This window comes from Oncorhynchus clarkii, unplaced genomic scaffold (genome assembly GCF_045791955.1).
Source record: "Oncorhynchus clarkii lewisi isolate Uvic-CL-2024 unplaced genomic scaffold, UVic_Ocla_1.0 unplaced_contig_10310_pilon_pilon, whole genome shotgun sequence".
Classification (NCBI taxonomy): domain Eukaryota; kingdom Metazoa; phylum Chordata; class Actinopteri; order Salmoniformes; family Salmonidae; genus Oncorhynchus; species Oncorhynchus clarkii.
In genome coordinates this window covers 40,001-54,074 of record NW_027258652.1, presented here as the reverse complement: position 1 = coordinate 54,074, position 14,074 = coordinate 40,001, and the positions used below count along the sequence as shown (strand labels likewise).

The 14,074-nt window shown below is 45.4% G+C and overlaps 1 protein-coding gene across 1 annotated transcript; it reads left to right on the top strand.

Moving 5' to 3' along the window:
* The first annotated feature begins 2,121 nt into the window (after positions 1-2,121).
* Positions 2,122-11,894, top strand: LOC139397829 (ras-related and estrogen-regulated growth inhibitor-like protein). The gene is made up of 5 exons (XM_071144252.1): positions 2,122-2,173; positions 2,291-2,347; positions 4,017-4,090; positions 6,431-6,579; positions 11,205-11,894. The coding sequence occupies exons 1-5, from the start codon at positions 2,122-2,124 to the stop codon at positions 11,488-11,490; spliced, it is 618 nt and encodes a 205-aa protein (XP_071000353.1). The 3' UTR covers positions 11,491-11,894.
* Positions 11,895-14,074: the final 2,180 nt, after the last annotated feature.

Genomic DNA, 14,074 nt, shown 5'->3' with positions numbered 1-14,074 from the left:
CCACTCTGACACTGCTTGGTTCCCTGTCAAGTCAGATCCTCTAATGTAGAGATGGCAGCCATAGTTCAGGAGGGTCTGCCTCACAATACTGTTGTGGAAACTGGACTTTACCATAGCCTCATTTTATCTAGTTATTGTCATTTTCTCCCCTCTTTCACTCCTCTCTCTGTCTCTCTTGCTCTCTCTCCTCCCTCTCTCTTCCCTCTTCATCTCTCTCTCTCTCTCTTCCCTCTTCATCTCTCTCTCTCTCCTCCCTCTCTCCTCCCTCTCTCTGTCTTTCCCTCTCTCTCTCTGTGTCTCTCTCTCTCTCTGTCTTTCTCTCTCTCTCTCTCTCTGTCTTTCTCTCTCTCTGTCTCTCTCTCTCTCTCTGTCTTTCTCTCTCTCTGTCTCTCTCTCTCTCTTCTCTCTCTCTGTCTCTCTCTCTCTCTTTCCCTCTCTCTCTCTCTCTCTCTCTCTCTCCCCCCCCTGCCGTTTTATTTTTATGACTTACCTTGCTTGCCTCTAGAAAAGTGCCTGAAACAAGCCTGTTCTGCTGATAAGCAAACAATCCAGAGTATGTACAGCGAGCCAGCTTCCTTTTCCCACTTTTACCTCAGTTGATAAGATATAACTTATAAGTTCTGTAAAATATGTCAAGTGTTCGCCTGATGTCATGTCTGGAGCAGATGTACACTTTTGTGCCAATTTTTGTCAGATGTTTTCCTTCCTAATATCAGAGCTCTAACAGTGTCAATGAAAGGTTTCTTTATTATAAAAGTATACTATATATACAAAAGTATGTGGACACCCCTTCAATTTAGTGGATTTGGCTATTTCAGTCACACCCGTTGCATAAAATCGAGGACACCGCCATGCAATCTCCATAGACAAACATCAGCAGTAGAATGGCCTTACTGAAGAGCTCAGTGACTTTCAATGTGGCACCGTCATAGGATGCCACCTTTCCATCAAGTCAGTTCGTTAAAGTTCTGCCCTGCTAGAGCTGCCCCGGGTCAACTGTAAGTGCTGTTATTGTGAAGTGGAAACGTCTAGGAGCAACAACGGCTCAGCCGCGAAGTGGTAGGCCACATAAACTCACAGGACAGGACCGCCGAGTGCTGAAGCATGTAGAGTGTTAAATTCATCTGTCCTCGGTTGCAACACTCACTACCGAGTTCCAAATGCTGGTCCACAAGAGCGTCAGCACAAGAGCTGTTATTTGTCGGGAGCTTCATGAAATGGGTTTCCATGGCCGAGCAGCCGCACACCAACCTAAGATCACCATGCGCAATGGAAACCGTCTGCTGGAATGGTGTTTTAGCAGCAATGTCCCAACATCTAGTGGAAAGCCTTCCCAGAAGAGTGGAGGCTGTTATAGCAGCAATGTTCCAACATCTAGTGGAAAGCCTTCCCAGAAGAGTGGAGGCTGTTATAGCAGCAATGTTCCAACATCTAGTGGAAAGCCTTCCTAGAAGAATGGAGGTTGTTATAGCAGTAGAGAGGGGACCAACTCCGTATTAATGCCCCTGATTTTGGAATGAGATTATTGGACGAGCAGGTTTCCACATACTGTTGGTCATGTAGTGTATGATGGGCTATTTTATAGGTCACTGAGGTCTTGATGTTACTCTGTGTTGATGGTCTGTGTTGCTATGAGGGAACACATTCATATAGCTCATTCTAGAACCTACTGAATTGAGTATCTTCAATGAGGAGAATAAAGAGGGAGGGAGGGAAAAACACAAAAACTACCTCTCCTCTCCATGAAAAACAAGAGTGCTTCTCATTTCTAAAAGCATGCCTCTGATGTCCGTGTCTCACTCACTTCAACCACTGTGTTCGTCATAGTGACGTTGTGATCGAGCTGCTCCTCTCCCTCTCTCTCTCTGTCTCTCGGTTCAGAACAGCGCGTGCCTCAGAACCCTGAGATAAACGGCTGTACGGCAGCGCCGGTACCGGGACGCCGCTCCAACAGATCAACACTTGAACAGAGCGACAGAGTGGAAACGGTCAAACGACTATGGATGCGTCCTGCTCGATACAAAAAAACATTTTTCAAAGGGATTATTGTTATTTTTTTCTTTGAAGTGGTAAACTTTAACAACCACTTTTTTTAAATCGTAACGGAATCAAACCGCCACAATGAATGATATTAAACTTGCGGTTTTGGGAGGCGAAGGAGTCGGGAAATCAGGTACATGTTTTACCTGTCATGTAAAAACGTTTTGTTCGGTTGGTTTGGCTTATTGTTTGTCCAAATGTGTACATTGTTCGTAGGCTATTGATTTTAACTATCGTATTCCTTCCTCAGCCCTCATCGTTCGATTCCTGACGAGGCGATTTATCGGCGAATATGCCTCATCATCAGGTAAGGTCTCTAACCTACTTAGTTTGCTACAATAGACTTGTGTAACATGAATACAACGTCATGCTAATTATTATGAAACGATCTGTAAAAAAAAATGTTTAAAAATAATTTGCAAAAGTTCTGTTTTCCAATTGATCTTTGATCCATTGTCATTGCTTTTACGCATCATTACGCACGTCCAGTTCTGACATAATTACGTAATTGTTCGATTTCCTGACGTTACCAAGTGAACACATTGTCCTTCATCAGATGGTAGATGATTGGCTACAGCTAGACTACTTGCATCAGAAGTATTGTTCAGTTGTATTGTCGGCTACATGCTGTGTTGTAGGCTACATGCTGTGTTGTAGGCTACATGCTGTGTTGTAGGCTACATGCTGTGTTGTAGGCTACATGCTGTGTTGTCGGCTACGTGTTGTCGGCTACGTGTTGTATTGTAGGCTACGTGCTGTGTTGTCGGCTACGTGCGTTGTTGTCGGCTACGTGCGTTGTTGTCGGCTACGTGCTGTGTTGTCGGCTACGTGCTGTGTTGTCGGCTACGTGCTGTGTTGTCGGCTACATGCTGTGTTGTCGGCTACATGCTGTGTTGTCGGCTACATGCTGTGTTGTCGGCTACATGCTGTGTTGTAGGCTACATGCTGTGTTGTAGGCTACATGCTGTGTTGTCGGCTACATGCTGTGTTGTCGGCTACATGCTGTGTTGTCGGCTACATGTTGTGTTGTCGGCTACATGCTGTGTTGTCGGCTACATGCTGTGTTGTCGGCTACATGCTGTGTTGTCGGCTACCTGCTGTATTGTAGGCTACATGCTGTGTTGTCGGCTACATGCTGTGTTGTCGGCTACCTGCTGTGTTGTAGGCTACATGCTGTGTTGTCGGCTACATGCTGTGTTGTCGGCTACATGCTGTGTTGTCGGCTACCTGCTGTGTTGTCGGCTACCTGCTGTGTTGTCGGCTACCTGCTGTATTGTAGGCTACATGCTGTGTTGTCGGCTACATGCTGTGTTGTCGGCTACCTGCTGTATTGTAGGCTACATGCTGTGTTGTCGGCTACATGCTGTGTTGTCGGCTACATGCTGTGTCGTCGGCTACATGCTGTGTTGTCGGCTACATGCTGTGTTGTTGATGTTGGATCATTTGTATGAAATATTTTAGGTTACAGTGATTCAAAATAAAAGTATCTAGTCAATATTGGTATTAGTCTGTGTGTTGTCATTATTTAGTATTGATCCTATTTCTATGGATCCAAAGGTTGAATAACACTCCTCCGGGCAGTAGGTTAGATAGTGACTGTTGTGGAAACTGGACTGAGCTACTACCGTAGCTTCATGTTATCTAATTATTATTTCACTCCCCCATCTCTCTTTCTCTCTCTCTCTCTCTTTCTCTCTCTCTCTCTCTCTCTCTCTCTCTCTGTCTCTCTCTCTCTCTCTCTTTCTCTCTCTATCTTTCTGTCTCTCTCTCTTTCTCTCTCTCTCTTTCTGTCTCTCTGTCTCTCTCTCTCTTTCTCTCTCTCTCTCTCTCTCTCTCTTTCTTTCTGTCTCTCTCTCTCTCTTTCTGTCTATCTCTCTCTCTCTTTCTCACTATCCCTCTCTCTCTATCCCCCTCTGTCTCTCTCTCTGTTTCTTTCTTACTCTCTCTCTCTCTCTTTCCCTCTCTCTCTCATGCAGAATGCATATACAGAAAGCGTCTGTCTATTGATGGTAGACAGCTGAATCTAGAACTCTATGATCCATGCTCACAGGTGAGTTGAGAGGTGGAGGAGAACCACGTTGTTGACCATCATGTTTTGTATCACAATTCAGTTATCTGAGTGGCCATCCATTGACATGCATGAACAACAATTTATACGCTGAAGAAAAGCCATCTCTCATACCCAATATTCCTCTATCTGAAATGTATGGTACAGGATAATAAATGTACAGGATAATAAATGAATGGTACAGGATTATAAATGTATGGTACAGGATTATAAATGTATGGTACAGGATTATAAATGTATGGTACAGGATAATAAATGTATGGTATAGGATAATACATGTATGGTACAGGATAATAAATGTATAGGATAATTAATGTATGGTACAGGATTATAAATGTATGGTACAGGATAATAAATATGGTACAGGATAATAAATGTATAGGATAATTAATGTATGGTACAGGATTATAAATGTATGGTACAGGATTATAAATGTATGGTACAGGATTATAAATGTATAGTACAGGATAATAAATGTATGGTACAGGTTAATAAATATGGTACAGGATTATAAATGTATGGTACAGGATAATAAATGTATGGTACAGGATAATACATGTATGGTACAGGATAATAAATGTATGGTACAGGATTATAAATGTATGGTACAGGATTATAAATGTATAGGATAATTAATGTATGGTACAGGATTATAAATGTATGGTACAGGATAATAAATATGGTACAGGATAATAAATGTATAGGATAATTAATGTATGGTACAGGATTATAAATGTATGGTACAGGATAATACATGTATGGTACAGGATTATAAATGTATGGTACAGGATAATAAATGTATAGGATAATAAATGTATGGTACAGGATTATAAATGTATGGTACAGGATAATAAATATGGTACAGGATTATAAATGTATGGTACAGGATAAGAAATATGGTACAGGACAATAAATATGGTACAGGATAATAAATATGGTACAGGATAATAAATGTATGGTACAGGATTATAAATGTATGGTACAGGATAATAAATGTATGGTACAGGATAATAAATGTATGGTACAGGATTATAAATGTATAGGATAATTAATGTATGGTACAGGATTATAAATGTATGGTACAGGATAATACATGTATGGTACAGGACAATAAATATGGTACAGGATAATAAATATGGTACAGGATAATAAATGTATGGTACAGGATTATAAATGTATGGTACAGGATAATAAATGTATGGTACAGGATAATAAATGTATGGTACAGGATAATAAATGTATGGTACAGGATTATAAATGTATAGGATAATTAATGTATGGTACAGGATAATAAATGTATGGTACAGGATAATACATGTATGGTACAGGATAATAAATGTATGGTACAGGATTATAAATGTATGGTACAGGATAATAAATGTATGGTACAGGATTATAAATGTATGGTACAGGATAATAAATGTATGGTACAGGATAATAAATGTATGGTACAGGATAATAAATGTATGGTACAGGATAATACATGTATGGTACAGGATTATAAATGTATGGTACAGGATTATAAATGTATGGTACAGGATAATATAGTCAGTGCAGTGAAAACCCCTGACAGAGTAATCAATCTCACTTATTGTGCCCAGCCAAGCATGCAGCAGTCTCCCTCCCTCCCTCCCACCCTCCCTCTTTCCCTGTCTCCCTCCCACCCACCCTCCCTCTTTCCCTGTCTCCCTCCCACCCACCCTCCCTCTTTCCCTGTCTCCCTCCCACCCACCCTCCCTGTCTTCCTCTCACCCTCCCTCCCTGTCTCCCTCCCACCCTCCCTCCCTGTCTCCCTCCCACCCTCCCCCTTTCCCCTCCCTCCCACCCACCCTCCCTCTTTCCCTGTCTCCCTCCCACCCACCCTCCCTCTTTCCCTGTCTCCCTCCCACCCACCCTCCCTGTCTTCCTCTCACCCTCCCTCCATGTCTCCCTCCTACCCTCCCTCTTTCCATTTCCCCCACAGTTAATACATCACTATAAATCAGACCAGAACCACCCCCCCCCCCCCCCACAGTTAATACATCACTGTAAATCAGAACCCCCCCCCCTCCCCTCAGAACCAATTCCCCACAGAAGGAAGACTGAATTTGCTCTGAAGTGACAGGAGATTTACCACTAGGAGTTGGATGGGTGTTTGCGATAACAAAGTGGATATGGCCAGAAGTGGGCGAAGGCAACCTTGGGTTATAATTCAGCAATAAGGCCAGAGGATGTGTGGTATATGGCCAATATGAGCCCACCCTCCCTTCACCAGCCTCCACTGGTGTGTATCAGATTGCTTGGTTATAGCAACATGTCCTTGCTGTTTGTGTTGCTCTGCAGGCCTGTGAGGGGAAGTCGACTCTGACCGACCAGATCCACTGGGCTGATGGCTTCGTAGTGGTCTATGACATCAGTGACCGCTCCTCCTTCATCAAGGCTAAAGCCATAGTACACCTGATCAGAGAGTTAAACCTGGGAGTGGCCAAAAGGTAACCATCCACCCACCTGTCCAGTCCATCTACTCACCTGTACAGTCCATCTACTCACCTGTCCAGTCCATCTACTCACCTGTACAGTCCATCTACTCACCTGTCCAGTCCATCTACTCACCTGTCCAGTCCATCTACTCACCTGTCCAGTCCATCTACTCACCTGTCCAGTCCATCTACTCACCTGTACAGTCCATCTACTCACCTGTCCAGTCCATCCACTCACCTGCTCAGTCCATCCACTCACCTGTTCAGTCCATCCACTCACCTGTTCAGTCCGTCCACTCACCTGTACAGTCCGTCCACTCACCTGTCCGTCCAGGCACCTGTCCAGTCCATGCACTCACCTGTCCAGTCCATGCACTCACCTGTCCAGTCCATCCACCCACCACCTGTCCAGTCCATCCACCCACCACCTGTCCAGTCCATCCACTCCCCACCTGTCCAGTCCATCCACTCACGTGTCCAGTCCATCCACTCACGTGTCCATTCCATCCATTCACCTGTCCAGTCCGTACAGTCCATCCAATCACCTGTCCAGTCCGTACAGTCCATCCACTCACCTGTCCAGTCCGTACAGTCCATCCACTCACCTGTCCAGTCCGTACAGTCCATCCACTCACCTGTCCAGTCCATCCACTTACCTGTCCAGTCCATCCACTTACCTGTCCAGTCCATCCACCCACCTGTCCAGTCCATCCACACACCTGTCCAGTCCATCCACTCACCTGTCCAGTCCATCCACCTCACCTGTCCAGTCCATCCATGCACCTGTCCAGTCCATCCATTCACCTGTCCAGTCCGTACAGTCCATCCACTCACCTGTCCAGTCCATCCACTCCCTACCTGTCCAGTCCATCCACTCACGTGTCCAGTCCATCCACTCACGTGTCCAGTCCATCCACTCACCTGTCCAGTCCATCCACTCACCTGTCCAGTCCATCCACTTACCTGTCCAGTCCATCCACTCACCTGTCCAGTCCATCCACTTACCTGTCCAGTCCATCCACTCACCTGTCCAGTCTATCCAGTCACCTGTCCAGTCTATCCACTCACCTGTCCAGTCCATCCACTTACCTGTCCAGTCCATCCACTTACCTGTCCAGTCCATCGACCCCACCTGTCCAGTCCATCCACTCACCTGTCCAGTCCATCCACTTACCTGTCCAGTGCATCCACCCCACCTGTCCAGTCCATCCATGCACCTGTCCAGTCCGTACAGTCCATCCACTCACCTGTCCAGTCCATCCACCCCACCTGTCCAGTCCATCCACCCCACCTGTCCAGTCCATCCACACACCTGTCCAGTCCATCCACACACCTGTCCAGTCCATCCATGCACCTGTCCAGTCCATACAGTCCATCCACTCACCTGTCCTGTCCATCCACTAACCTGTCCAGTCCATCCACTCACCTGTCCAGTCCATCCACCCTACCTGTCCAGTCCATCCACCCCACCTGTCCAGTCCATCCACCCCACCTGTCCAGTCCATCCACACACCTGTCCAGTCCATCCACACACCTGTCCAGTCCATCCATGCACCTGTCCAGTCCATCCACCCCACCCGTACAGTCCATCCACCCACTCACCTGTCCAGTCCATCCACTCACTTGTCCAGTCCATCCACCCCACCTGTCCAGTCCATCCACACACCTGTCCAGTCCATCCATGCACCTGTCCAGTCCGTACAGTCCATCCACTCACCTGTCCAGTCCATCCACCCCACCTGTCCAGTCCATCCACCACACCTGTCCAGTCCATCCATGCACCTGTCCAGTCCATCCACCCCACCCGTACAGTCCATCCACTCACCTGTCCAGTCCATCCACCCCACCTGTCCAGTTCATCCACTCACCTGTCCAGTCCGTCCACTCACCTGTCCAGTCCATCCACTCACCTGTCCAGTCCATCCACTCACCTGTCCAGTCCATCCACACACCTGTCCAGTCCATCCACACACCTGTCCAGTCCATCCATGCACCTGTCCAGTCCATCCACCCCACCCGTACAGTCCATCCACCCACTCACCTGTCCAGTCCATCCACCCCACCTGTCCAGTCCATCCACACACCTGTCCAGTCCATCCATGCACTTGTCCAGTCCGTACAGTCCATCCATTCACCTGTCCAGTCCATCCACCCCACCTGTCCAATCCATCCACCCCACCTGTCCAGTCCATCCATGCACCTGTCCAGTCCATCCACCCCACCCGTACAGTCCACCACCCCACCCGTACAGTCCATCCACTCACCTGTCCAGTCCATCCACTCCCACCTGTCCAGTTCATCTACTCACCTGTCCAGTCCATCCACCCACCTGTCCAGTCCATCTACTCACCTGTCCAGTCCATCTACTCACCTGTCCAGTCCATCTACTCACCTGTCCAGTCCATCTACTCACCTGTCCAGTCCATCTACTCACCTGTCCAGTCCATCTACTCACCTGTCCAGTCCATCCACCCACCTGTCCAGTCCATCCACCCACCTGTCCAGTCCATCCACTCACCTGTCCAGTCCATCCACTCACCTGTCCAGTCCATAGACTCTTACCTGTCCAGTCTGTCCACACACACCTCACCTACCAAAGGGTAGACTCTCACACTGATATAGACCTTCCATCCACTTGGCGTAGGGGGAGAGTGGAGTCAGTGGGACTGACATTCCATCCTATTATTGTCATTGTGCATCAATAGATTGGACGTCGATGTGGGTTTAACAGCCGCCCACACTGCCCAACAACTGTTACATCGGTAGTAATCCCATTGATAGATTTTACCACAGAGATTCAACTCTCTGGCTCATGTCCATGTGACAATTATTCAGCACCTTTTTTTTAAAATTCAGAGCCAAGATCTATTGTCTGTATGACCTTCAGTTCTAGCTGGTAGTAATTCCAATACACCACTAACTCATCATTCTGCCCCCAAACCAATCCTCTAGTAAATATCTAGCTGCTATTGAATTCTCCTGTCACTATGATAATTCTATTGCTGTTGAGGCGTCTCATGTCATCTCTCTATTATGGCTGAACTGATCGTTGGAATGTTTTCACTAGTGGTCTTCTAGGGATGAGGGAACATCTGTCTAATGGTCTTCTGGGTGATGAGGGAACATCTGTCTAATGGGGATGAGGTAACATCTGTCTAGTGGTCTTCTGTGGATGAGGGAACATCTGTCTAGTGGTCTTCTGTGGATGAGGGAACATCTGTCTAATGGGGATGAGGGAACATCTGTCTAATGGGGATGATGGAACATCTCACTAATGGGATGAGGGAACATCTGTCTAATGGGATGAGGGAACATCTGTCTAATGGGATGAGGGAACATCTGTCTAATGGGGATGAGGGAACATCTGTCTAATGGGGATGAGGGAACATCTGTCTAATGGGGATGAGGGAACATATGTCTAATGGGGATGAGGGAACATCTGTCTAATGGAGATGAGGGTACATCTGTCTAATGGGGATGAGGGAACATCTGTCTAATGGGGATGAGGTAACATCTGTCTAGTGGTCTTCTGTGGATGAGGGAACATCTGTCTAGTGGTCTTCTGTGGATGAGGGAACATCTGTCTAATGGGGATGAGGGAACATCTGTCTAATGGGGATGATGGAACATCTCACTAATGGGATGAGGGAACATCTGTCTAATGGAATGAGGGAACATCTGTCTAATGGGATGAGGGAACATCTATCTAATGGGATGAGGGAACATCTATCTAATGGGATGAGGGAACATCTGTCTAATGGGGATGAGGGAACATCTGTCTAATGGGGATGAGGGAACATCTGTCTAATGGGGAAGAGGGAACATCTGTCTAATGGAGATGAGGGTACATCTGTCTAAGGGGATGAGGGAACATCTGGCTAATGTGGATGAGGGAACATCTGTCTTATGGTCTTCTGGGGATGGGGGAACATCTGTCTAATGGGATGAGGGAACATCTGTCTAATGGTCTTCTGGGGATGAGGGAACATCTGTCTAATGGTCTAATGGGGATGAGGGAACATCTGTCTAATGGTCTTCTGGGGATGAGGGAACATCTGTCTAATGGTCTTCTGGGGATGAGGGAACATCTGTCTAATTGGGATGAGGGAACATCTCACTAATGGGGATGAGGGAACATCTCACTAATGGGATGAGGGAACATCTCTCTAATGGGATGAGGGAACATCTCTCTAATGGGATGAGGGAGCATCTGTCTAATGGGATGAGGGAACATCTGTCTAATGGGGATGAGGGAACAACAGACCTACAGTTTAGCACTGACACATACAATGACGATACCCTCAACTCTCCATCGAGGTTTTAGTCTCGTAGGTTACATCTGAAAAGGGCACCCTATTCCCTATAAAGAGAGCAATACTTTGGACTGCTTCTTAACCTCATTTTGACATGCCTCTGGTAAGAAATAGTGTCATGTAAAATGGAAGAGGGTGTCATTTTCAGATGTCCCGTAGTCTTTAAACGTCACTACCGTTTACTCAACCTGTCCTCTTGGTTTGTCTTGTCTTACATCCAGGGACTCGTTATGTCCGTCCTCACTGTGTCTCATATATTTTTATTTCCTGCTAATCCTGTCTTCCTCCTCTCTCTCTCTCTCTCTCTCTCTCTCCCCCCCTCAGGGATGCTGACACTCTGGTGTTCCTGGTGGGTAACAAGCAGGACCTGTGCCACGTGAGGGAGGTGCGTCGAGAGGAAGGCCAGCGCCTGGCAGCCGAGTCCCAGACACAGTTCTACGAGCTCTCAGCCGCAGAACACTACCAGGAAGTGGTCCTCATGTTCTCGAAAATGGTCCACAACGCCAGCCTTGGGGGCAAGGCCAAGGAGAGAAGACGGAGACCTAGTGGCTCCAAGTCCATGGCCAAACTCATCAATAATGTCTTCGGGAAGCGGAGGAAATCAGTGTGAAAGGGGAGATGGGAAAGGTCAAGTGTTTACCCCAGGCCTAAAGAAGCCTTGTTACTTCGTTACTCCCCTTGGGACTGTTGTTGAATGGTGAAAGGGATTGTGGGAAAATGGTCGATAATGTTGAATGGACCCACCACCAACAACAACATGGGCTTCACCTACTTTACTTGCTGTTGCTATTATTATTGTTGATCATGAAAAGAGTCAATAATAATTAGACCTCCACTCCTCTGGTTGCCAACCACCAAGGGACAGCTCTGTGTGGTATAAATGGTTCTACACTTAGAACAGAGCTTATTGGACTGATAGGACTGCTGCTGCTTACAGGCTTTCTGACTCGTGCTTACCATACTCGCTAGTGTGTGTGTGTGTGTGTGTGTGTGTGTGTGTGTGTGAGAATGACACCACAGGGAGACTCCGTTATTAGCTATGTAAAGTATATCACCACATGGGAAGAATCCATTATTAGCTATGTAAAGTAAATGATACCACAGGGAGACTCCATTATTAGCTATGTAAAGTATATGATACCACGGGGATACTCCATTATTAGCTATGTAAAGGAAATGACACCACAGGGAGACTCCATTATTAGCTATGTAAAGTAAATTATATCACCGGAGACTCCATTATTAGCTATGTAAAGTAAATGATACCACGGGAAGACTCCATTAGTAGTTATGTAAAGTAAATGATACCACGGGGAGACTCCATTATTAGCTATGTAAAATATATGATACCACGGGGAGACTCCATTATTAGCTATGTAAAGTAAATGATACCACAGGGAGACTCCATTATTAGCTATGTAAAGTAAATGATACCACGGGGAGACTCCATTATTAGCTATGTAAAGTATATGATACTACAGGGAGACTCCATTATTAGCTATGTAAAGTATATGATACCACGGAGAGACTCTATTATTAGCTATGTAAAGTAAATTATACCATGGGGAGACTCCATTATTAGCTATGTAAAGTAAATGATACCACATTATTAGCTATGTAAAGTATATGATACCACAGGGAGACTCCATTATTAGCTATGTAAAGTAAATGATACCACGGGGAGACTCCATTATTAGCAATGAAAGTATATGATACTACAGGGAGACTCCATTATTAGCTATGTAAAGTATATGATACCACAGGGAGACTCTATTATTAGCTATGTAAAGTAAATGATACCATGGGGAGACTCCATTATTAGCTATGTAAAGTAAATGATACCACATTATTAGCTATGTAAAGTATATGATACCACGGGGAGACTCCATTATTAGCTATGTAAAGTAAATGATACCACGGGGAGACTCCATTATTAGCTATGTAAAGTAAATGATACCACATTATTAGCTATGTAAAGTATATGATACCACGGGGAGACTCCATAATTAGCTACGTAAAGTATATGATACCACGGGGAGACTCCATAATTAGCTACGTAAAGTATATGATACCACAGGGAGACTCCATTATTAGCTATGTAAAGTAAATGATACCACAGGGAGACTCCATTATTAGCTATGTACTGTAAATGACACCACGGGGAGACTCCATTATTAGCTATGTACTTTAAATGATACCACGGGGATACTCCATTATTAGCTATGTACTGTAAATGACACCACGGGGAGACTCCATTATTAGCTATGTAAAGTAAATGATACCACAGGGAGACTCCATTATTAGCTATGTACTGTAAATGACACCACGGGGAGACTCCATTATTAGCTATGTAAAGTAAATGATACCTCGGGGAGACTCCATTACTGGCCCTATTGCCTCTACTGCTCAACGCATGCCACAGTGGCAGACACAGTCCATTTTTCATACATCTTTCATTATGACTCATCTGTATCCCAAATAGCACCCTATATATAATGCACTATGTTTGACCGGAGCCCTATGGGCCCCTATCGAAAGTAGTGCACTAAACAGGGAACAGGGTGGCATTTGGGATGCTTCCTGAATACCGCTACTGAAGAGAGCCAGCAGTTTATTGGCATGGAGGTTGTTTTTGGGGGGAAATTCTTTCTGTGGTTACTGTGGTTTCCAGGGAAAGGTAATGTATCATAAAATAATGAATGTCTGTCTGTTTAGTTCCATCTTCCTGTTGTTCATTGTTCCCTGGATTAAAGTCTGAATTATAAACTCATAAAATAATGTAAAACTATAATAAACACTGTAATCAAGTCTAGTTGTGGTTTTATGGAGGTGTGTGTGTGTGTGTGTGTGTGTGTGTGCGTGTGTGTGTGTGTAAGTAAAGAAATAAAACAACTGTAAAAAGACATTTGAAAATAACAGTAGCGAGGCTACATACAGATACCGGTTAGTCAGACTGATTGAGGTAGTATGTACATGTAGGTATTTTTAAGGTGACTATGCAGATATGATGAACAGAGTGTAGCAGTAGTGTAAAGGAGGGGTTGGCAGGTGGTGGGTGGTGGGACACAATGCAGATAGCCTGGTTAGCCAATTTTTGGGAGCACTGGTTGGTCGGCCAATGAGGTAGTATGTACATGAATGTATAGTTAAAGTGACTATGCATATATGATAAACAGAGAGTAGCAGCAGCGTAA